General features: G+C 42.3%; 1 protein-coding gene across 2 annotated transcripts in view; it reads left to right on the top strand.

Annotated features, from left to right (window-relative positions):
• Positions 1–14204, top strand: part of RASA3 (RAS p21 protein activator 3) — a 211317-nt gene extending 197113 nt beyond the window's left edge. The window contains exons 19-24 of one of the 2 annotated variants that reach the window (XM_014600460.3): positions 2695–2810; positions 4688–4770; positions 8317–8525; positions 9424–9527; positions 11038–11221; positions 12363–14204. In XM_014600460.3, the coding sequence (XP_014455946.1) occupies positions 2695–2810; positions 4688–4770; positions 8317–8525; positions 9424–9527; positions 11038–11221; positions 12363–12438 (772 nt within the window). In that variant the 3' untranslated portion in view covers positions 12439–14204. The remainder of the gene's footprint in view (positions 1–2694; positions 2811–4687; positions 4771–8316; positions 8526–9423; positions 9528–11037; positions 11222–12362) is intronic. The other variant, XM_006272479.4, reaches the window with a different exon arrangement.
• The last annotated feature ends 12040 nt before the right edge of the window (positions 14205–26244 follow it).

Raw genomic sequence — 26244 nt, forward strand, 5'->3', positions numbered from 1 at the left:
CACACTTCTCAATATCCCATGCTGTGATGCTACATCTGACCACCAACAAGCTTCCAGCCACAGTGGAGCTAAACTTACCAAATGGGTAGTAAATTGTTTGATCTCAGCTGACTCTAACCCAAAACCAAAACCACCCTGACCTCAGTCATTGAGCTCCAATACACCAATAATGCTGTAGTGTGTGCTCACTCAATAGTCAACCTTCAGGCAATTGTTGACATCTTTACTGAGGTATACAAGAAAGTGGGACTGACGTTTAACATTCATAGAACTAAGGTCCGCCACCAACAAGCTCCTAATGAACCAGTCCCCAGCTCCAGTAATCCAGATCCATGGTGAGACTTTGGAGAAGACTGAGTATTTCCTGTACCTCAGAAGCCATCTCTCACAGAAGGCTGATGTCAACAAAGAAATCCAGCATCGCCACAAGTGTAGCCTTTGGGCACCTGAAGTGGGTGTTCTAAGGTCACAACATCAAATTTGAAACCAAGCTTATGGTTTATCAAGCAGTCACGATCCCCACCTTGCTATATGGAGCTGAGACCTGGACAACTACAGGAGACATCTAAAGTTGTTGGAGAAGTTCCATCAATGTTGCAAGTGGGAGATCATCTGAATCCAGTGGGAAGGCAGATGCACCAATGTTAGCATCCTCCTGCAAGCAAACACCATGAGTACTGAGGTGATGATCATCCAACATAAACTTTGTTAGGCTGGCCATGTCATCCGGATGTTTCCAGACTCCCGAATCAAGTTTATTCCCTCAGCTCAACAAAAGCGTAGGCTCAAGAGGAGGGCACAGAGAAAGTACTTCAAGAATGTCCTAAAGGCCAACTTAAAATGCAGTATCAGTGTCAACTCATGGGAGACTGTCACCCAGGACCACCCCAAATGGAGGAAGAGTCTGCTGCTGCTGGGAAGTCTGTACTTTGAAACCTCATGACAGCAACAGGAGATGGAAAAGCAGGAACAGTAGAATCAGCATGTTGCAGACCAAAACAAGAATCCAGTGCCACCCACCCCACACAGAAACATATGTCCGAGCCATAGTTGAGTCTGTCAATCCCGGATAGGCCCTATTAGCCATCTTCAGCTACACAGATAAGACAACCATCCTTAACTGTGGGGGGTTGCCAACAAAGAACTGTCATAATTACTTTGCACTTGTAGCAGGTCTTACTTTACATGTGTGGCCAGTCTAAATTTGTTGCATCATTAGCTCGTTAATTGTGTAATATAATGTAATGTAGCAGGGGCCTAAGATACAAATCCAACCCTGCCATATTCTAACTATACTATGACTGCCTCAAGAAGTTTAGAGTCAAAATGCACTGTTTTAGGGACCAGGGCAATCCCATGCATAGTGCAGTGGCAAGAGGGCATTAACATTGAAATGTTTTGTGGCAGGAAGGCTTCATTTGATCCTGGTCTCCATGTCTCAGGATCTGGGGCTCAGTCTGACACAATCCAGTTGTTTCTAACTAAGGATGCAGCATCAGGAAAGGAGATTCCAAGGTTCCAGTTTCTCAGTGTGTTCTAGTTCCATTTTGTGTATATTCTCTGTGCTGCACAGTACTTCCTGCTGATTTAAAAACTACTTTTATAGCAAGTAGTTTTTACTTTCTCTGTTATCCTACCCAATTTAATACACTGTGGCAATGAATCCACTGGTATGATATGTAAAGTAGCTATTTATGAAACACTCCCTCTCTCATTCATATTTTTCACTAATGGTTATGTAGAGCATTGTGAAATTGCTGTCAGAATGTCCAAGCTACCTTGTAACCTGTGTGTTAATTTAGCAGTTAGGCATGCAGGAATTATAATATAGTTCTTTGTTAAATTAATTTCTACCTGAGATTACAAAGAGCAACTTGATAAATGGAAAAGCTACCAACTTCTAACAGATTAATTTGCATTGTGATAGAAAATGCAGATTTCTTGACTGCAGCACTAGTCTGTTAATTGGAAAGAGTTACACAGCATTCAGAGTTTTATATTACTAGATCATGGGAGTGATTATAGCACATCAGGACAATCCCTGCACTAAAGAGGCTCTATTCATTTTAGCAACTGTGTAAAGCCTCTAAGGATCTGTCTTGCATAGGAAAATCAATAGCATTAGGTCAGGCTTAGTGAACATGAGCTAGCCAACTTTAGCCCTTTTTCTTAGCCTAGATGCAAGGTAGCACCTCTCACTGGATTTTTTTTTTACCAATTAAGTGGCAGTCTAGGCAAGAATCTAAAGTGCAAGTCACCCAATTAAATCAACTTCCTGTTTAAGTTGTGCATCAAGAGAAAGGTCTTCCACTGCATTGAGCCTAGCAAAAAAAGGACAGGCTGAACTAATAACATTAAGCACGTGTAGACATGCCCAGAAACTGGTTTAAAAATGGTGGAACCTGCTCTAACATTTGCTCCCCCCACTACAACCAAAGCGTGAGTGTATGTTAGATTGGCAAATTACCAATCTAAACTGCATCACTTACAGAAAACTGCATAACTTAGATTAATTCTGCCTCAGACTTTTTGAATGTCTGTACCTAGCCTTTAAGCCTACAAAACCTTGCCCATTCTTTCTAGTCAAGATAAAGCCCCACATGTTGCAGGTATTGTGTGTGTTTTCTTGGATTTGACAATGGGATATTGTTATACAGTGCATTTATGTACAAACTGTTATCTCATTTGCAACAGGTTCATGATCAAAAGAGCCCAAGGTAGAAAACGCTTTGGTATGAAAAACTTCAAGAAGAGATGGTTCCGCTTGACTAACCATGAATTTACCTATCAGAAAAGTAAAGGTAACAAAGGTTTGCCTCTCCACTTTCTAATTTTTATGTTGATAAAAGCAGGGATTAAAAGGTAAATGATTGTGTTAGAATTAAAAGAATACTATTGAAAGGGTTCATCATAAACTACTACTTACAGTATATTTAAAAAGAAAGTTTCTTCCTCTGTGTCTGCATCTATAGAAAATAGTTTGTCTGTGCATTGTTTTTGAGCAGATACAGTGAATTTAAGTTCACATTCCCCTTCACTTCCTTTTCTCTCTGTTCTTAATATCAATCATTTGATAAAGGGCAGATGCAGTGAACTGAACTGTATGAATTAAAGTCAAGGCGGCAAACTCATGCAGTTCCATGGGCTGGATGAGTGGTACGGGGTCCATACATGGACTGAATTGTACCCACAGGCCAGCCCTGCATGCTAGATCTACCATGTGTCCTGGAGTGGGTGCCATATATTGTGAGGTGCTGCTGTGAATGCTCCAAGGCTGTGCTGCATATGGTGGGCTCCACCACTCCAAGACAAGCTGGAGTGAGCGCTGTTTATGGACCCATCCAGCATAGCCCACATGCTGCCTGTAAATCAACTCTGAGACACACGGGCAGCACTGGGGGCTGGATGATAGGGCTCCATGGGTCAAATCCAAGCTTCAGGCCATATCCGTGACACCTCCTAATTAAACCACTGTGCTTGTTGGGGTACATTTATTGATTAAATCTCTAAAGTATCTTCTCTGTTAACATATGCTGTGTGTATGTGCACTTGTGTAACAGACAAGTTAAGGGCTAGATTTTGATTTGCATTCTTCTACCTCAAGTCTGGCAAACTTGATATGGGAGCATTAATTTATAGATAAAATTTTGAATACAGGATTAGTACTCAAAAGTAAGGCTGTTTTAAAAGTTTGAATGGAACTTCTCAGACTCTGCAGTGGTTGTTCAGCTTTGTTACACACCCTACCCTTGTTAAAGGAATAAATGAATATAAATTGCTTTTCATGTGGGGGTGGGAATACTACCCATGACCACTATACACAAATTTAGCCTTGTGGAAGAAATTCAACTGCAGTTCACAGAATTTCCTCATTTGTTAGTGTTTGATATTTCACTCAGATAAAGTTAAATGTTTTAAATGTACTGGATGCAGATTAATTATTTACATGCAACTACTGGAGTACTGTTGGTTTTCATTTGTTATCTTGTTGTTTTGTTTTTGTTGGGCTTTTGTTTTATGTTTTGTTCTTCTGAGAACAAATAGATTAATTCTCTTATTCTTGCTTTCATTATCACGCATTTACTGGATTCCTGAAAGCAAGTTTCTCTTTACTGTCTTTTGTTAATTAGGTCCATTTGTTCAAGTGACTGGAGCAGCTCAGGGCTTGAACACATGCTTTGAATTTGCAAATATTTGTTCATTAATATTCTTACTAGTAGGTGAGATTATTTTGGGACCTTCCAGCTAGATTGGATTTACCTGTTCCATAGAGAACAATTATCATATGTGGTGGGGAAGCAGTAGGGCTTAGAGCCTGGAGGATCTCAGTAATTTTTTAGATTACTTAACTCTCACTGTCTTGTCTTTGAGGTCTTACCTCATCACCACCATCCTCTGTCACCAGAGTTGATTTTCTTCTCTGCCACTTCCTAAAAGGAAATACTTTGCCCTGCTGGAATATTTAATTTTTTTAAGAGTTTGGCTGGCAAGACACATTGCCTTAATTTCATCTCTGCTTTTAGCTACAACACTAAGCCCCTGAAGGCCTACTAGTAAACCCTGCTGAGCTAGCTTTTTTGCAGCCACACTGACCTTCTCTTTCCTAGAAATCAAATCAGGGCTTTGGATAGGGTAGAGTGAAGCCGTGAGCAATTATATGGCTTCTGTTTGTGATTGTTTGCTGCAGGTGATCATCCTCTGTGTAGCATTCCGATAGAAAACATTCTGGCTGTGGAGAAATTGGAGGAGGAGTCCTTTAAAATGAAAAACGTAAGTAGGTCATATTAATTTTTCATTTATTTAATTTCTCTGGATCCTATGCCACCACCAAATCAACTTTTTCCCTTTTGTAACCAGTGTTGGATTTCCACTGAAAGATGTACAACCACAGCTGCGTGTTCTGTATATAGTAGCATGGATTTCCAAAAGTACTGCCCATTCAGATTCTTAATGGAGCCTTGTCAGCAGTACTGGAGTTTAGTTATCTGCAGCACCCACTCCAATCTAGGCTATGTGTAGTTTGGTGTAGTGAAGACACCTCACTGTCTGCCCTTTCAGCAGTCTAGCACCTGAGACATGGGAAAGAATTAACGACTGAAATATTTTGAAGGAACATGTGATCTTGCAATAATCTACCAGTTAGAATAACTTCTGAAAATACAGAAATTATGGCGAAGCAATAAGTATAATACTATGTGTAAGCAAGAATAGTATCCCATACCCATACCAACATAACTTTTATAATACACCAGCATACTGATATGGTATGAAATTTCTGCTGTCTCATATATGGGACGGCCACATTTCTTACAAGAGAGGCTACAGTTTTGCCACAAAAATAATAGAAATCATAAAAATGAAACTCAAGGAGTCTCATGATGCACCCTGTTACTCTCACAGAGGGGACAGCATACAGGTTCGTGGGAGAAGTGGTTGAGAGAGAGTTTTTGGCCCCTAGGTAAGAACAGAGGTGTTAATCATCCTATCTTTAACCCCCATGAGGCAATACCTCCAGGAGGGAATGATATTCCATAGGTAACATTTTATCTGTTTCTCTGAATATTGTTTTTTTGCAAGAAATCAAGGAACTTACTAAAAGCAACCGAGACAATTGTAGCCTGTACATAAGCAAAGCACTTCATCCTACATTCATGTCTGCCATAGATACTGTCTGGTGAAAAAAACCCCCAGAAATGTGATTTTCAGGAGTGTTGAAATAGGGGCAGCAGAACAGGAAAAAGCCAGGTCAGGTCCTGTGATTCCCACTGTACAGACCTTAGAGGTTTTTAATTCTTCTGTCTCTACTTATCACCTAAAACAGGTTTTTATACAGAAATTGTCATGGATCTCAGCTTTTAGTATCTTATGTCCCTCCCCATTTCTGCAGTTGTACAGCTTCTGAGACCAAGATGGGTAATGTTCAGCTTCTGAGACCAAGATGCGTAATGTTCAGGCTTTGACCAGATACTGGACTTTTGTGATGGTATTCTGTCTGATGGGCCAAGTAAAGTGAAGTCCTGCACTTGACTCAATGGTATTTCCCTGTTTAAAACATGAGAAATATAGCATTTCTCAGTCTGTCTGCTGGTGTTTGTAACAAGATGGAGTAGACTTAAGCTCCATGAGGGAATGTCTTCCCTGCATAGTTTACTGGACCTCATGAGTTAATTGTGAGAAGCCATGCTACAAAATAATTTCCAAGCTACACAGAGGGTGTTGGCAGCTGCTGGGTTGAACACAGTTAAGCTGCAGCCTTCCCCTGCCTGACAGACCAGCCCATTCAAGTTAAAATCAGATACATGCTTGAATTTAAGGGGTTTTTGTGTGTAGACAGGACTTGAGTTAGGGCCAACACTTGACATGTAACTCAACTTAACACTGCCATGAAGACAAGCCTTCAATTATGTTGGCTTTGCAGAGTTAATGTGCTGCTTTTTTTTTTCCTAACACAAATACCATCTTGGTCTTTTGAGAACATTGCTTAAAGAGCAACTGCTGTCTGGTGTTTTTTTGAGAATGAAAAGGTCTTGCAATCACTTGAAATTCTTGGCTTAACTGTTGGCTTCTCAGTAACAGTTGTCATGTGTTAGTTCACTTAGGACTGGTATCCCCTTACGCAACTGCATATCCCTTAAATCTGTTACTTTGTTGTAATGTACAGGACTCCATTAACCCAAGCAAAGTGTTAAAATGTTCTTTCCTGCAGTTTTTTGCATTGAAGAGGTTCAACTGCATGCTATAGATAGTTCCCTGCTTTGTTCCTTTCACCCCAAATTACCAGTTTTATCCTGGGAAGTTTAAAAAAATGTGATACTACCACATCACCATAGTACTAGTTATTAATCTCGCATCATTTTGACCGAGCTCTGGTACTAGAATAAAAATACCCAATACAAAGAAAAAGTCAAGGGCAACTTTCCCTCTCCCTTAAATTAAGTGAAAAGGTCGACTTGTGAATTAGAAAGTATATTCCCACTCAGTTTCCAAGAGCATATACCTTATAGTGTAATAAAGGGAATAAATAGTGATCCTATATACATTCAGGGGAGCTTGCTTTAAAAGACTTCTGTTCTTGATCCTCAGAGGTATTAAATTCAGGACAAAGATTTGTTTGATTGAAATGCATAAAAGTGAATTTATACTTAAAAAAACAAAAACAAAACAGAGGAGCTAGGGGGTAGAAAGCAATACTAGGAGGCCAGTTGTATCTGCTGAGTGTTATTACTTCTCCAGCATAGTGTAAGGGTTTTTCTTCAAAGCCATGTACAAACAGTGATGTGCATATTTAAATGGGGGTGGGGAGGACACTCAGGAGGACACAATAGAAATGAAAACCGGTGGCAGCCAAACATTTGGAAAAATTATGTAATCTACTTTGTTTTGCCTTTCCAGTGCTACAGTTAAATCATTACCTTCTACCACAATTAATCCTTTGCACATTAGCAGGTATCAGTTAATCAGGTGAAGGGAAATGATTTGACGCTTTGCCTTTGGATGAGGCAGGAAGGGCATAAAAACAATTGAATCCCTGGCTTTGATTCTTAGATTGTAAACTGTTTGGGGCAGGGCCTGTTCATCTATTACCATGGGTACCCAGGCTTGATTAAGCATTAAAATACTACAAGTGCTTAATTATTTGTGCAACTAATCCACCACTAAGTAGGCACAGAAAACACAGTTGCTATTTCTTTCTTGTTATTTTTAGAAGCTACATTTGTTAGGCATGGATGGTTATAAAAAGAAAATCCAAACAAAGCGTGTGATGAAATAATGTATGATAGCATTAAAGCAAATTTGTCAGGAAGGCTGGTCCAAACATGACCTCTCCGTCCTCCCTTGAACAGCATTTCCTTTCAGCACTCCATGTGTTTTCTGTCAGACTTCCAAAAGCTGGAGCCTGCAGCCTTATTAAAATAGCATCTCCAAGGCCATCTGCAAAGCCTACTTGGAGCCCAACAAGAGAGTTAATTTTAGTATTTTGTATATGGTCTCCTGCAGGAACAGGACTAGTCTGTTGCATGCTGTGCTAGGCTTTGTTGTTTAACCTAAAGATGTAATCTGACAATACACAGATCCGCATGTGTTTAATAGGACTTGGTGCTGCTTTGGGATTTGTCCTGTAACCTAAAATTAAAAAAAAAAATCCCTTGCATGTTCCTCAGGAAATATGCTGACTGGTGCACTGCACCTTTGGGTACACTGGAAGTTTATGCCATTAAAAAACTTTTTCCTTTACTGGCTGATCTTCTAAACTGACTGTTGTGTTCAGTTAAAACAAGCTGATAATTCAGTCTGTGGCTTGCTTCCTTTTTTCAGATGTTCCAAGTGATTCAGCCTGAAAGAGTCCTGTACATTCAGGCAAATAACTGTGTTGAGGCCAAGGACTGGATTGATATCCTCACCAAAGTTAGCCAATGCAACAAGAAACGCCTCACAGTTTATCACCCTTCTGCATACCTCAATGGGCACTGGCTGTGCTGTAAGGCTACTGCAGATAATGCTCCTGGCTGTACCCCCTGCACTGGGTAAGGACTGGTCAACTGCTGCTTGCTCTGAATTTTGCTATGGATGTGATAAATCAATTCAGAATAATTCTCAACGGCATAATATTCATGAGAGTGCAAGCAGCCAAGGCACTTTTGGGTTTGGACAGTAAAAAACTTGTCACGCATCAACCAAATCATTGTCTTCTCATTCCTAACTCAATTTCTCTCTACAGATCCTGGCCAAAATTATCTGTTTTCTCGGGCATGGGGCAGCAATAGCAGTCTAGCAGTACAGGATGCTGTATTGTGTGTTTGAATTGTAGGCAGTTTTAATACTTAAGATTTGGGGCTCACATTCGGACAGACTTCTTTCTGATACTTGCTTGCAAGTTTATTTAGACTGAAGATAGCAACCTTTTACTTCTGTCTAGACTTGCATTTCAAGCTAAGTTCAAATTGATTGTGACTGAGTATCATTCCTGCTTGTAGGGCTTTCCATAGGCTGTATGGAGTCAGTTGAGGGTCTCAGTTTAGTTCCTAAAGGACAGCTGTCATCCTCACAGAGCCAACAGATCAGGAGCTGTTGGCCCTTGAAGCCAGGATTTGAACAGAGACTTAGCTATCTTCTCAGTCTGTCTCACTGTTTCAACAAAGTGACCTGTGCTCTTACGAAGTCTTCTCTTAGTCCAATATAAGGTGTACTGAATAGGCAGTGCAAAGGGAATTTGAACTATCATCAGTCAGGCAGGTCTGTGTTAGGAAGCGTTACAAGCTCCAGGACACTCAGCCAAGCACCTTTTGATTAATTCTCATTTTTGAACCTGGGAGTGATGCGTGCTTTTAGGCTTGTTAAGTTTGAAGTGTTGCTTTTATGCTGTGAAACATGAGACTTTTTAAACTAGTCTTGAACCATCTTATTTCTGTCCTTTTTTTATAGTGGCCTACCAGCAAATATACAGCTAGACATAGATGGAGATCGAGAAACTGAACGCATCTACTCCCTCTTCAACTTGTATTTGCCAAAATTGGAGAAAATGCAAGGTGGGGACCGAATAAGAAAATTACTTAGTTTGAGTTTATGCTTCAGATGAATCTAGACCAGCTCCACAGACGCATGTTTGTGTACCAGTGTGTCGTCATTCATTAACTGCCTTCAGGCAACAGAAAAAGTTGTGAGACTTATTTTTGGTGCACAGTGCAAGCTCATAAGCTATATAAAAGTTATTTGCACATATTAAACAGTTGTTTGAGATAAGGTCTCAACCAGAGAATCCTAAAATAGTTGAAGAGCATAGTTTGCGTGCTCTGAATTGACAAGTTAAAGTGTGCATTAGCTAGAAGTTTACTGATCTGTTAAAGAAGCAACAGTCAAGCTGAGATTTCAGCAGGAACAAGGTTTTGTATTACTAGAAACCATGTGCATGCCTCTGATTCAATTCCATAGAGCATGCTGGATCCAAACAGTTTCTTCACCTCAACTGCTTTACGTTTATCAGTGAAACCTGACCCCGTGAATGTTTAAAAATAAAAAGCAAAATGGGGCTGGAAAACTGGAAGATGCATGTTAGTGTGGGGTGGAGGGGAGATATGGAATGAGGGATAGAAGTACAAAGACACAAGAACAGAGGAAGCTAGTGCTTCTAGGCAAGCCAGAAAAGCATTCTGCAGTACAACATGCCAAACTAGAGATCCTAATTCAGCACAGGGTGTGGCAGGGAAACCTTCCCTGCAGTGCTAAGCTTTAAATAGTACTATATTTTATAATATGATATAAGCCAGTGGTGTCAGACATACAGACTGGAAAGTCCTTTAATCCACTTTTGGCTACCACGCAGTTATGTGAACCTAAGATCTCCTACCACTTCCGAGCTGCCTCTCCTCATGCCCATCTCTCCCAATGTCCCCTCCCCCTGGTCTTCTGAGTTGGCATGGCCAGAAGAAGCATCTAGTTTCAGTTATGGGAAGGGGATGAAGTTTCTGACACAGGCGGTTCAGCAAGGAATGGTAGTTTAGAAGCAGAGACTGAAACAGCAGAAAATCTAGAAAGCCAATGATACATAGGGGTAAAGTGAAAGATTTATTTCCCCCTTTGTAACAAAACACAGTTGAAAGCAAAGGCACTTGACAGATTCATATAACCAGTTGCTTTAGCCAGTTGTCCTGCCCCCCAACCACATAGTAGCATAACAAGTGAATGTTTGAGGTTGTATTGATTCTATTTTAACTTGTTTGTTCTCCAGTCCTTTTTCAGTAGCATTGCAAAACATATTTAGGAGTTACCCACTCTGTAAATCAATTTTAGTCATTTCTCTTTTTAAAAAAGTCACAATTTGATTTGTAGTTGTTTTTTTGTGAACATAATGCAGTTTGCTTCTTAACCAGTAATAGTTAGTTCCTAATGCAAGTTGAACCCATATTAAAAATTTGAGTTTCTAATTGTCAGCAAAATGAGATGTATTGGTTTACGTAATCTGCAGATGGATGGTTTTCTACAGTCTCCCCTTTTCAGGTTTGGGGCTTTTCCTGTAAACCTGATGACTTGTCTTTGCAGAGGCTTGTGGTAGCAAATCTGTGTATGATGGGCCAGAGCAGGAAGAGTATTCAACATTTGTCATTGATGACCCTAAGGAAACGTATAAAACACTAAAGCAAATCATAGAAGACGTTGTGACTTTAGAACAAGAACATGCTCAGTACAAGAGGGATAAATTCAAGAAGACAAAATATGGAAGCCAGTAAGTATGGATTGTGCAATACCTCTATAAAATAGTATTTCATTTGCTTACTTCCTGGTTTTCAAAACTATTCATGGTGGGAAACATCCTGCAGTACAGCTACATGTAAGGTTTTGATTAGGGTTAATGTATTTCTTTTTTTAACAGTTTACAAATAAAATGCTTACTTTTTTTTCAAAGGTAGTATGATTGGTAACAGGTGTTTGAGAAAAATTATATTAATAATGGAAACTTTGTAGCACTAGTACGAAAAAGTGATTCTATGCCCATCAGATATTTGCTCAGAAGATGCAAATATTTAAGAATTAATGTTGTGTATTTCAATTGTAAGTAAAGTTTCCTTTAACCTGCAACATCTATTACCATATTACTCGATTATAAGATAAGGCCCCCTCCTTTAATATAGGGGGAAGCCCCTCATCTTAGAATTGAATAAGAGGGTGATGGGGGAGTAGGGCCAAGTGGCTGTTGTGGCTCAAGCTTCAGTCCCTACCTGGGGTTGTGGCCATAGCTGCAGCTGTTGCCTGTGTTTCCCCCGTCCTGCTCCCTCCCCACACTGCCTCTGCATCCCATCATCTTCCCCTGCATGTCACCTCTGCTGTCCTGCCGGTTTCTCTCCCCTTCCCCCCTGCCCCCTTATTTTTTTCTCCATGCCAGCAGGTACTTTTCCATGCTGATTCCTAGGACATTGACCATGGCCTCAGGCTAGAACAGGGATGGAGCCTACTGGTGGAGTCAAGGGGCGGGGAGGGGATAGCAGAGGCTGGGGAGGCGAGGAGGGGAAAAGGGGGCCCAAGGTTGGGGGTGCAGCAGGCAGGAGACAAAGGTGGCAGGAAGATGGACAAAGCAGGGGGCAAGCTGTTTGACTGCCCCGCCATCACTTATCCCCCACTGCCTGCCCCCCTGCAGCAATATGGGAATGAATTAAAGATGACCCTCCAATAATAATTAGATTATATGCATGGGAAATTATAATAAATGTATGTTTCCCAAGCATAGAATCTAGTTACTGGGGGGTCATCTTAAATTGAAGGTTGTCTTAGATTTGAGTAAATATGGTACTTTAGAAGAATCAGTATTTTTTCCCAATAAGCAGGGTGGCACATATGTAACTTTTTCTTTAACTTTTTTCCCTTTTTAGGGAACACCCTATTGGAGACAAGAGTTTTCAGAGCTACATCAGGCAGCAGTCCGAAATCTCAGCACATTCCATTTGAAGTGTAAAGGAAGTGACAGGATGATGCTGAAGGATGAATCACTGAAGCTTAAAAAGCTTAAAAAAGGGAAACCACTTGTAGCACAGTGTAGATAACAAGCGCAAGCTTACAAACTCTGTGTCTTGCTAAGTGTGTTATTCTCTCTCCAAGAACTGTTATAATAGTTGCTATGCACTTTATTCATCTGGTTATCTACAGATGATGGAACTCTGCCTTCTAGGCAGTTGTTGTCGTGTGTTTTTAAATATGCTTTGGTTTCTTGGAATCTAGTGATCAGTTCAATGATCAGGTGCGTGGACTTCATTTTGCAACTATCCCTCATGTTACAGAAACCAAGTAAGCTGCTGCTTTGCAGCATTTTCTAAAATGGTTTGTTACTGGTTTTTTGTTCCTGGTTACTTGTATATTATGCCACACATCTGCATTACGCTCTCTTAGAAAAAGCTTAGTAACACTTTGCTTTTAATGCCTACATTTAAAAAGGAAGTGGAAGAAGATCCTTTTTGGTGTAGTCCCTCACATTGCAGCTTGTATTATCATGAGTACATCAAGGAGCAGGCCTCTTGTTTTTACAGCAGCATAACTTTTGTTAAGAATGCACAGTTTTTAATAGAAATCCAGATGTGAATGGTACTCTTGATATTTTTGAGATACAAAGTTGTTTCTACAAAGACACTGAGTAGACTTCTCTCCCTTCTATACTAAACCTTGGTGCTGTAATTAACTGAAACAAGTTAGGTTGGTAAAACTGACCTAATGTCAATGCTATCCTATTTGTATACAGTCTTGTCACAATATGATTTCAATGGCTGTATCTGAAGTGCCAATTTGAAGGGATACTGAACAATTTGTTCTGATTTTTCAAAATGACAGCAGGAGGATTGTGTTAGGGCACCATACCTAACAACTGAGATACTCGGACTCCTAAACCTAATGCTAGGAAAATGGCTTTTCTATTGAATGACATTTCATGGGTGAAATCCACACTGCCCTGGCACCACTTTATTTTTGGTGTATAGTTTTATACTTTTTCCAAGCGTGTTTTAAAATATTGTTTTTAAATTTTTAATAGAGTTTTACTAAAGGCAACTTAAACTTCAGTATGTTAGCATACACGATGGTTAATGTTATGTGTGTAGAGAAAGTGGAATGAACTGTGTATCTCATTAATACCAACAAAAGTCATTAAGGAGGGACATGAAGGTCTGCTAATTATAAGATATATATTTATGTATGCTTTTTAGTTGTATGCCATAAACCTTTTGTCTGTAAGGTTCTGATTCAATAAAGTATATGGCTTTGATATCTCAGAAACCCATGCAATGTCATGGAGTTCATGGGTCTTACGTTTCTGAATTGGACCAGAAAAGAGTAATGTGAAGATAATCCATATCTTTGCCTAGAGTGTTACAGAATAAATCTTCAGCAGTATCTGCACTGCATTTGGAGTGTATAAATTGGCCAATTTATTTTGAAAGTTCTGTTTGTTAGTGTTGGTGTTAGGAATCAGATTTCTTTGTTTTGACTGAAAATATTGTAGACCAGGTTTCTAACAGATATGGTCCTCTTATTCATTGTCACCGGGAAGAATGGAGAAGGGAAAGTAGTAAAGTGTTGCAGAAAATGAATTTGACTCGGCTGTTGGCTGCCATAGAACTGCAATTTTTAACGTGTGTTCGTAACTTAATATTCTGTTTATAAAGTACTAATGACTTGTAATGTGTGTTCCACTTGCCAATTAAATGAAATGTTTTATTTCTGAAAAATGGTGTATTTCTAATCCAAGTTTAAAGAAAAGACTAGACGGCTGTTGTAGCACTGAGACATTCAGTAAGATGCACTCCGTGCCAGTGATGTTTTTAAAAATTCGATCTGTTAAACACGTGTTTGTTCTAACATTCACCTTCAAAACAACTAGTTAATTCCTGTTGGCATTTGATTAACTCTACTTCTATGAATTGAGTATAATCTACAGGACTTTCTTTGCTAAGCTGTAAGTACTGCAATTCCATTGGTGGATCTGGCATGGAAATTAGAAAACAATCTGAACACCCGGATGCATGCAGTAGTCCAGCTGGTGCTCAAGAAACCACCACTCAGTACAACAGACCCAATCTCCTCTTCTGAAGAGCTATTAGCAAATGCTCTGTAGCTGAATGTTGCAGTAGTGGTCTTGGCAGGTACACCACAATCTCTGCCATTCAGCAGAAGAAAGAAAAAGATTGCATTGCAGGTGTCTAGTGACTTGTTGCCACTGTATTTCTGTGTAAAATTGCTGTAATCTCTCAGATCCTCTACTTAGACAGCAAGAATGCAGAACTTAACTGGAACTTCAGTCCTGAGAGCTCTGAATAAGCAGCACCTTTTAAGTTTCTGCACCAAGGAACATGGGCAGAGTTGATTCGACTCCCTTCTACTCTACCACCATCTTTGTTCTGAGGTGGCTTCAGAATTTCCTGGTGCCTGTTTGGCTTCCCAGACCTGTTGCCATGGCTTTATTTCATGCCATGATACTTGCACCTAGTTGTTTATCATGCTGTTTGCCCTCCCTCCTCCAGCCTACCAAGGTTGGCCAGTGAAAGGCAAGAGGAGGTGGGACAGGCTTTCTGACCCATATCCTCTTTCTTAGTCTTTCCTCTTCTCTCTGTAATGCCCTACTGTCAAAGATGGATGGCGAATCCTGAAGAATCAAAAAAGTGCAAATGAATGTCCTAAGAGTGACTAGCTATAAAATAGTTGGAAATAAGTGTGGCTGATAGAGGCCTGGATTAAATCAGTCTTTAGGAGACTTCTTATCTTAACATGTGCAGATCCAGATCTAAGTCTGCATTTTAGGTAAAGACCAGCTCTTACTTCCCTGGAGATAAATCAGGGCACAATATACACCCTTCTTCAAGTTCCCACATTCGAATGTCCTTGGGTCCCTTCCAAACACCGGTCATGGCTAGAAACCCTTGAGTTCTAGAATCCCTTATGAACCTGAACAATGGCAGCTTTGTAACCTACAGCAAATGAGGGGGTAGCCAGTCATTCTTTCCCATCTACTTGCTGACTCTCTGAAAGCTCTTCTGAACTCATGCAGCCATGTTTTGAAACCTAATAAATAAAACTTTATAAAGCCAAATGTTCACTGTAAAATGTAAGCTATCTTTAGCATTAGTAATGTTGAGACATGCACATTAAACGCAAAGCTTTTGTAGCTGCTCTTTTGCATTAACATCTACCTTCTGGCTACCTTGTGTAATACTTTTGAGGTTGGCCACAAATGTTTGCTTGATAACCTGTAATCAAACACACAAAACAATCTGGGAAACATTTAGGTCACCTGTTTGTCTTCTTTCCAATTTTCTAGGATTAAAAACTCAGAGTAATGCTGAACAATTTGTAAGAATGGGCAATTTTATCTTCTCTCACACTGGCATCCTGGTGCTGTATCCCTGCTCAGAGATGCAAATAATTTTTTAAACAGAAAAACAAAGTAATACATACATTCATGATCCAGTCTGCTAATAACTCCAGGAATCCTAGGTAAAGAACATATGCATGCATTCATTTTCTAGTATTAATGTCCAGTGCACCAGAAAGGATCCAGTCTGGTAATGGGGTTTTAAAAAGGTCCTTGACTATCTCACTTCTATAAAAGAAATGATGACAAAATCCTGCATGACCATCATCACTCCTTAGATCTGTGTGGCTGCAAAACTTCATATCTGAGAAACAAGCTCTTCTTAAAGCAGTGCACATGGCTTTAGCCTGCATTTTTGGAGTATGTGGGGAGCAGTTGTTTCAGTGATGGAGAGACATTGTTATGGTCCTTTAACAGCACTCTTGTGACATATTGATGATGTAGACATATAAAGCTTTCAAGTGGGAGGGACAGTTACTTTGGCTCTTACGAATGATGCCATAACGTGGTGCAATATCAGGTGCTGAATCTTGTACATGTCAAGATTTTTTTCTTCATTAAAGTACATCAAGTCCTGAGAGGTTTAGAAACCATGGTCTTAATGGGTAAATTTTAACATCCTGTGAGCCTGCTCCGTGTAAACAACACAAAATGGAAAGGGAAGTGAGTGGTGCACACAAGAGACGCATCCAGGGAGTCCTGCTAACAAAAACAGCACCCGGGATCCAAAGAGTCATTGCAGAAACATCTGATCTATATAGAAGTAAGAGTGTCAGTGGCCTCCCTTTAAAGTCTGAGTTTGGCAGCCAAATTGAGAAGAAGCTACAAGAAGCTGGTAAGAAACTTTGTACATCTGAAAAAGAGCTTGCTCATTTAAATGCTTATTTGTGGTTCAGAGAGCTGCCTATGTGGTATTGCTGGTGTAATGCATTTGTATCCTTTTAACATGAATCCCAGTTTTCTAACAGTTGTCTGTGTTTAATCGCTTTTGTCCAATAGAAGTTGTTTTAATAACCTTATTTTCTTACACATACCATATACCTTTTTTCTTTTTTCTTTTTTTTCAAAAAATGCTGCTGGAAATTGCAGTTTGCATTATATACAAGGAAATACAGCAAAAGCAGTTTCTGCTGCTTAGGCAGCAAAAGTGAAAGCAAAGTCTGTACATGATCCATAGGGAGCTGAACAACAAGCTGGCTCAGCTCCCTAGCTGCTGCTACTCGGTTACTTACTACAAGAAAGGATCTTTTGTTTTCTTCATTCTGCCTTTCAAAAACAAAGTGCATTATCTTATTCTGTGGGTGAATACTGACCCTGATGGAGAGCATAAAAACCCTGCCAATCTTCATAAGAAATGTACTGTGGTCATTATACAGGTAAAATGCAAGCTCCAGTCCATGGCTACCTGCATCTATGGCTACCTATTGTGTAGGGAGAATGACATATAATGTGATCATTTTGGAACATTTGGAACTGCAGTTTTTATGTGAGGCACCTTTTGGATTCATTGCAACTGAGGGGAGAGAGATTCTGAAAAAAATATGTTGGTCAAGAAAGACATTGTTGTCCTGAACTAGCAAGTCATTGCATTGTGTCTTTAGGTAGAAGGCAGTGTAGAGGTGCAACTTATAAACTAACTGAATCAGAGATGCTTAAGCTTTCATGAGCAAGGCCTCACTTCAGCAGACACTGTGGATAAAGTGAGGTTTTACTTGCAAAAGCTTATGCATCTCTAATTCAGCATCTACACATGCAATTAATGTGACTGGATATACTCCAGCTCAATTTGAGCTGGAGTAATCTAATCCTGACATCACTGTCTACATGTGCGTTTAAGCGCAGTAATTTTTTGCAATGCTGGATACCACTTGTATCTGATGGGACTGTCCAGCAGCAGAGTATATTAGTCTACTGTGCCCTAATTGTTGCGTACATGTAGACAGTGACACTTTGCTTCACAGAAAATTAGTCTGTTCAGGAACCGTGCAAGAAGCTGCCTGCTGCTGTGAGCAGGGCGGAGCTTACGGTGGCAGGCAGCTTCCTGCGCAGCTCTGCTGTTCCCTGTATCACTGGGTCACACACACTGGGCTGCAGAAGCGCTGGGGGACAGTAGTAAGGTGGGAGCCTGCAACAGGTAATGCGCAGCCACCACCTTGCGCACACATGGCAGGCACAAATCCCCCCCCAACCCCTGGGAGCGCACACAGTGGCGGGAGCAGCTCCCCCCCCCCGCCCAAGTCCACAGCAGGCAGGCATCAGGGTGGGAGCTGGGCTCTATTTCACTGCAGCAGCCTCTGCCTCCTGCAGTGGCATGCTTTCCAACAAGGAGGTGATGCAGTGGGGGAAAGAGCAGAGCAGGCAACTGATGAGTTCTCTACTGGAGGCAGAGTGCTGTGCAAGGAATAGTTCTCTCCACCTTTGGAGCTAGAGAGAACAATTCCCTGCATGGCTGTCCACCTCCAGAGGTTGCCAAGGACGTGCTCCTCTGCTGAAACCAAATCACAGGCTGAGAGGCATTGCAAGGATTCTTCCTCTCTCCAGCCCTGACAGTGACCAAGAGCACAGGAAAGCATTCATTGCCTGTTTGCCTTGCTCTTCCCCTGAGGGGCTGTGGGGGTTGGAAGCTGAGCACTTTGAAAGCCAAGCAAACCCCGTGTCATGCTGTGTAGCACATGCAGATGTAGCAGAAAGCATTTCACTTGGAAGTGCTTCCTAATAGTTCCTGTTTCTTCCAGGGTTATTTAGTGAGCCCATCACCAGGCATGTATGTCTGTCCACTCATCCTTTGAAGTTCTTCAAATGTTGCATCTGTCCAGGGAATTAATTGTTTCTAGTTTTGTGTGGCCTGCTCATAAATGCACAAGACTGGCTTAGGAAGTGGCACAAGACGCATGGGTGAAAGCCCGTTGCGCCCCCACACCCCAAAGCCCCCCAGCACAGATGGTGTTCTCTTCGATCCTCCCAGTCTCGGGCTATGGGCTGAGGAGGGAGAAGAGGATCCAGGTCGTGAACCAAAGACTGCGGCGCTGGTGTCATCGGGAAGGCTTTGACTTCCATGAACACAGTCTGCTCTTAGGTGAGAGAGGCAGCGAGCTGCTGGGAAGGGACGGCCTCCACCTCTCTCCGCTGGGGAGGAGACTCTTCTCAACCAGACTGGCTGACCTGCTCCACTGGGCTTTAAACTAAGCCCGCCAGGGGATGGGGGGACTACTGCCACTGATGGCCTGCTGAGCAACCCTTGCAAAGCCAGTGGGCCTAGGCACTTAAGGGAGCCTACCCCTGCCCCAGCCCTGGATTAATCTGTGGGCAAGGCAAGGGCCCCCAAGGGGATACTTACCTGCCTGTACACGAATGCCAGGAGCTTGGGGAATAAGCAGGAGGAACTCGTCCTCCTGCTTAACACAAATAATTACGGCATCATAGGGATAACAGAGACCTGGTGGGACTCCACCCTTGACTGGAACATGGGCATAGGCAGCTATACCCTATACAGGAGAAAGAGAGACAAAAGGGGTGGGGGTGTAGCTCTCTATTTCAAGGAGAGCTAGGCGTCCCTGCAAGCTGATATTGGCGACCAGGGTGGACTTCTGGAGACCCTCTGGGTTAAAATCCATGGGGAACATGGCACAGGGGACATGATGGTGGGACTCTACTATAGACCTCCCACCCAAAGTCAAGAGCTTGACCAAGAGTTCACCAGGGAATTGGCTGAGGCCACATGCTTCCGGTCCATGGCTGTCATGGGAGACTTCAACTACCCAGACAACTTGTGGGAAGAGCGCTCAGCTAAATCCAAGTGGTCGCAAAGCTTCCTTTTGTGTGTGGATAACCTCTATCTGACTCAAGAAGTCTACGGGCCAACGAGAAGTAAAGCGCTGCTCAACCTGGTATTGGCAACCGGGGATGACCTAATCAGCGACCTAATGGTCAATGGGAAGCTGGGTGACAGTGACCATGAGCTGATCGCCTTCACCATCTGCTGTAAAGCTGGCAAGTCAGTCAGCAATACAGAAGTCCTTGACTTTAGGAAAGCTGACTTTGACAAGCTCAGGAGGCTTGTTGGTGAGGCCCTAAGGGACCATGACCCTAAGGGGAGGGAAGTTCAGGAAGAGTGGTTGCTCCTCAAGGGAGCGATCCTTGACGCACAAGCTCGGGCTATTCCGTCTCGGAGGAAAGGCGGCAAAAGGGCACAGCAGCCCCCTTGGCTCTCCAGGGAACTAGCAGACCTCCTATGGCTAAAAAGAAAGGCCTACAAAGGATGGAGGATGGGATCCACCTCCAAGGAGGAATATTCCGCATCAGTCTGGACCTGCAGGGAGCAAACCAGGAAAGCCAAGGCTGCGATGGAACTCCAACTGGCTACAAGTATCAAGGACAATAAAAAGTCCTTTTTTAGCTATGTGGGGAGGTGGAGGAAAAGCAAGGGCAACATTGGACCCCTGCTAAACCAGATGGGACAACTGACACCCAAGAAAAAGCCAGCTTATTAAATGGGTACTTTGCACTGGTCTTTCATCAGTCCCACGAGACACCCATGCCCATTATGGGACACGGAGCCCCGGGTGAGGGAGATTCCCTGCCCTCCATCAATGCTGACTTCATGAAGGAACACCTTGAGAGGCTGGATACCTTCAAGTCAGCTGGCCCTGGCAATCTACACCCCAGAGTACTCGGGGAGCTGGCTAGCATCATAGCCCCTGGCATGGATCTTCAAGAACTCCTGGTGCTCTGGTGAAATGCCTGAAGATTAGAAGAAGGCCAATGTCGTGCCTCCCTTCAAGAAAGGGAAGAAAGTAGATCTGGCAAACTACAGGCCCATCAGCCTGACCTCTATCCTGGGCAAGGTCTTGGAAAAGATTATCAAGGAGGCCATCCTTAACAGACTAGCTGACAGCAACATCCTGAGGGATACCCAGCATGGGTTTGTTGTGGGTAGATCTTGCTTGACCAGTTTCATTTCCTTCTACAACCAGGTGACCTATCACCTGGACAAGGGAGAGGAGATTGATGTCATATATCTTGACTTCAAAAAAGCCTTCAATCTGGTATCCCATGATCACTTCTTGGCAAAACTGGCCAACTGTGGCCTCGGGTCCACCACGATCTGCTGGCTGGGGAATTGGCTCCGCGGTAGGACCCAGAGGGTGGTGGTTGACGGAAGTCAATCGTCATGGTGCCCTGTGACCAGTGGGGTCCCCCAAGGCTCTGTCCTTGGACCTATATCGTATAACATCTTCATTAATGATGTGGATATTGGAGTCAGAAGTGGACTGGCCAAGTTTGCTGACAATACCAAACTCTGGGGTAAAGCATCCACACCTGAGGACAGGAGGGCAATCCAGGCTAACCTTGACAGGCTCAGGAAATGGGCAGATGAGAACCTGATAGTGTTTAACACTGAAAAATGCAAGTTTCTCCACCTTGGGAGGAAAAACCCACAGCATCCTTATAGGCTCAGCAGTGCTACGCTGACTAGCACTACAGATGAGAGGGACTTGGGGGTCATGATTGACCACAAGATGAACATGAGCCTTCAATGTGATGCTGCGGCTAGTAAAGCGAGCAAAACGCTGGCTTGCATCCATAAATGTTTCTCAAGCAAATCCCAGGATGTCATTCTCCCCTTGTACTCAGCCTTGGTGAGGCCACAGCTGGAGGATTGCGTCCAGTTTTGGGCTCCACAATTCAAAAAGGATGTGGAGAAGCTTGAGAGAATCCAGAGAAGAGCCACGCACATGATCAGAGGCCAGGTAAACAGACCTTATGATGACAGGCTTAGAGCTATGGGGCTCTTTAGCCTGGAAAAGTGCAGGCTCAGGCGATCTGATGGCCACCTATAAGTTTATCAGGGGTGTTCACCAGGATCTGGGGGAACAATTGTTCACCAGAGCGCCCAAGGGATGATAAGGTCAAATGGTTATAAACTCCAGCAAGACCGTTTCAGGCTGGACATAAGGAAGAATTTCTTTACTGTCCGAGCCCCCAAGGTCTGGAATAGCCTGCCAGCAGAGGTGATTCAAGCACCCACATTGAATGCCTTCAAGAGAAATTGGGATGCTTATCTTGCTGGGATCCTATGACCTCAGCTGACTTCCTGCCCCTTGGCAGGGGGCTGGACTCTGTGATCTTCCAAGGTCCCTTCCAGCCCTAATGTCAATGAAATCTATGAAGTGACATTCTTCTTGTACCCAGTGAACTTCCACTGGGAGTATCCTTATAGATGCTGGTGTGTGAAAGACCTGAATCCAGTCCTTCACTGTCAGTTTCTGATCATATTTAATGATGATACAAACTTGCCTTGGTGGGTTCGTCAAGAATTTTCATAATGTTCTGAAGATGTGGACTGGTGGTGGTGGTTAATTGGTGGTAGTGTCAGGGATGATGCTCCCCTACTTCTCCAGAATATTAAACCCAAAGCTCACTGGCTAATAAAGTTAACAAGACACAAAACATAAAGATTCACTAATAGTTCCATATAAAAGCAATGTTATATAAAAAAGGTACTTAGTAACAGATTTAAACTATAAAAGAAGCCCTTTTTTGCCTGTCACCTAAACCATGCCACCATGGGTGAATCAACCCTTGCTAATGCAAGAGCATTCCAGAGTTACAGGTCCTGGATGAAAGCAGTCTCCTGGGCTAGGGCCAGATATTACACATAAACTGGTTTAAGTGATCAGAAACAGGTTTAAACCTGTAACAGAACAGGTGTTCAGTGCACATAAACCAGTTTGAAAATGGCTGAAACTGGTTTGAGATAAATCTGGTTGAATGTAGTATCAGACTTAACTGATTTGGCTCAACCAGTTTATGCAATGTCGGTCCCGGACCTCTTGCTAGTTTCAGTTAAATCAGAGGCCCCCCAGCATCCTGGCATGCTCTCTGGGCTGGGTGGGGCTCTCAGCTCCACAGAAGAGTTGGCCCCTCCCCTTTGCTTCCTGACTGGAGCTCGGAACAGACTTTCAGGCACAGCAGGGTCTGCTGGCTTCCCTGTGCTCCCCTCTCCTCCCCTCTCACTTAAGCAAAGATCCCCTCCTCCTCTCTGCCACAGCAGGGACCATAGCCAGCATGTGGTATGCTAGCTAATGCTGACAGGTGTCTGTGTTTCTCTCTCCAATTTCACTGGGATAGGCAGACAGAACAGTGACCGCTTAGGACTTTTGGAGCTAATCAACAGGTCAGCCAGTAAGCTGTTTAAGAAGTTTGAAATAATGTGGAGAGAAGCTATTGTTTTGCTAATCGGGTGATAAAGACAGTTATCACCTCCGGCTGGCTTGTTTGCCTGTCAGTTTACTGCAGACTGTATGACGAAGCAGGGAGGGAGATCAAAAAGCTCTGTATCATCACACACACACCCCCTTGCCTCAGAGTGCTAGCCTGGGGCTGGGGGCTGGCAACACTTCTGCCCACTGAGCAGCCATTGGGGAAAAAGCCTGGGACCATGCAGGCAGACCTCCCTAATAAGAGTCCTGCTGGGGCCTGGCCACACCCCCCTCAGCTCGGCTAAGCTCAGCTCCCTGCAGAAGGGAATGGAGGGCGGTTCTAGCACCCCCCGACTTCTAGCCTGAACCACTGCAGGCATGTGCCTGAATTTCCTCAGTCCAGACAGAATGTCTGTCCAGTTTCAAACCAGTTCATCCTTGTCATGTTAGACTAACCTGCAAAGATTGAATCAATTCAGACTTAGGCTTTTTGAATGTCTGTCCCTAGCCCTGCTCTAAGGGACACTTGCATTTCAATCAGAGTTGCTGATATTCTATACACTTTGACTTCAGAGACAAAACTGATTTTTCATTAACTGATGAGATAAAGTTGATTTTTCATTAACTTGCCTGTGTGTTTGAGATCCCTATAAGCTTAACAGAACATGATCCATGTGATAAAAGTATTAGTAGGTTAGTCATGCAATGCATGTATAAACGAGAAGTCTTTGGGAAGCCTTTGTGACCTTGGCCTGGAAGTTTGGTCTGTAGCTCTTTATATACATAAAAAAAAAAAAAAAGTTTTCTCTCTTTAGGCAGTGTCATTGGTGTACAGTGTAACAGGCATTAACTCATTGTAGGCATCAGAATTGTGGATTTTTCTATCGTTGTCAGACACTGAAGTCCTGTAGAACACACTCCTCTGAGAATGGAAGGATTTCTGCAACCAAAAATGTGATATTTTTAGACATAGAGAATTTTGCTGAAAGGAACAAAGGAGGAAGAATTTTTATGAATGACTGTGGAGGATAAGAGACATTTGTTTAAAATGGGAATTGTGTGCAAAATGTACATGAAGAATTTGCATTATTCTTCATTTTAACAATATTTTTGTCACAACTCAGCTACTGTTTCTGCTTTTGATGCTGTTTAAAAGTTGCAGTCCTGTAAACAGGACTTCCCAACAAATGGTGGAGAAGTTCAGTTATGACTTCATTGTTTGGATCAGAAAGAATGGGGAGAACAAGCCCTTTTAAACATAGTGGATCAGACCTGTCCTTGCTGAAAACAGCTGAAAGCCCACTGACTTCAGCAGGGTTCTGCCTTGCTTACAGCAGATCTGAGTTTGATTAATTTTGGTCCGTTTTGGCACAAAGTTTTCCTTAATGCCCATAGCTTCATGAGAATTACTTTAAAATGCTGGTGCTATCAGCAGTAGCGTTTGCAGATCCTCTAAGGTGTTCTGGGACCAAGGAAGGTTTGGGAAGCATGTGCCCACCAAAATCCAGTACTCAAGAAAATAAGGTTAAATAAATTGAAATAGCAATGTTATTCCTGAAATACAGATGATATATGAAGAGCAGCCCTCTCGCACCCCAGCCTTAATAAACACTTATGCAATATTTTGCTTCTTAGGGACTGTGTAATAATCATCCACACTATCATGGGGTAGGCCTATATGTGATGATGATCTGAAAAAGCATCATACATAGGTATTTCTCCAAATTAGTATTTGCTACTATCATGCTTGGTCTCTATTTACAACTAATGTGATGCTTGGTTTTAGCACTTCAGGCAGTGTCTAAAGTGCTAAACTATGGTATTTTGTACTCTAACTTAACCAAAAGATTGTCTGTGAGTTAATAGCCAACTGCATGCTTCCCACACCAAGCTGTAAAGGTCTGGTAAAGGGACTGATCTGGGCTGAGATTTTGTCCAGAGGAGTCTTCTTGGAACAAAATCCAGTCTCTGCTGAAGGACATGCAGCAGGTGTGTTGGAGAGAGGGCTTGGAGCTCTAGGATCACCCTCTAAGGTTGTGACACATGCAGCCTACATCCTATGTTGATTTGCACCTGCTGTATTTCTCCCTGGAGCTCTCTTGCATTTAAAAAATTCAGTTTTCAATAAAAATATAATTTCCAAATGTCTCTGCTTTCAGAAAAAGCAGCATTACAGGTAATTAGAATAGAAAACTGTCACAAAACAGCTTTACCTTTGACACGTAGGTTTGGGCAATACCTGATCACCTTCCAGCTGCTAAGCATAACAATGTGCAGAGTTCATAATTCCTGTTGTGTCCCAATTCTGAAATAAGGACTCTGCTTCCTTCACGCTCTTTGCTATACTGGCTGTCCTGGATGAATTCCTACAACTTGCAAAGTCTGACTCCTTACCTATTAGCACAACTTGCTGTAACAAAATATGCATGCTCTTTTCTGTGCCATTAAATAGTTTGCAAATAAAAGTGCTCCCTTTTTTAAACTGCAGGGAGGAAGAGAGACTTGATATATGCATGGACCCATGCTGCAGATTTTCTAGAATTCAGTTCCAACAGGTTTTCAAATCATTGAATGATTTATGTTGACAGGAGTTCCTGACTTCATTTCTGCATCCAGTCCTCAGCAGAATCAATAAAAATTACCTGCATTCAAACCTCCCCATCAAATTGATCCAATGGAAATGGATAAAATGCAATGGCAGTCTCAGAGGAAATACTTCACCCTATTTTTTTCTAGTAATGTTAAAATGGAAGAACTAAAATCAACATCTCCCCCCTTTAATGCTTGTCTTTCTGGGACAGATGAGGAATAACATTTATATTAGGAATATTAATAAATTCTTCAGAGTACAGTATGTATTACCTGAATTTAGATTTTTTTCTCTCTCCATAAATTGTCTTTTTTCATCCTGCCTTCTGTCTGCCTCCATTGATCTTTTAGTTCCTTCCTTGTTGCCTAGTCCATGGATTTTCAGGATGGCAACATCATCTTTTGCATTCTTAGGTGGATCAAGAATGCAAATCTTGACCTCTCTCCTGCAATTCCTCTCAAGCCTGCTGCCTTCTAGTTGTGCTGGGCTTCCCACTGCTTGGAGGATTGGACCCATGAGTGTGAGCTCTTCCCCAGTTGCATCCTCCTACTGCATGGGGAAGGTCTTGAAATAAAGTGTGTAACTGGCATCATGCCTTCCATTGTCTA

The sequence above is a fragment of the Alligator mississippiensis genome, chromosome 1 (genome assembly GCF_030867095.1).
Source record: "Alligator mississippiensis isolate rAllMis1 chromosome 1, rAllMis1, whole genome shotgun sequence".
Lineage (NCBI taxonomy): Eukaryota > Metazoa > Chordata > Crocodylia > Alligatoridae > Alligator > Alligator mississippiensis.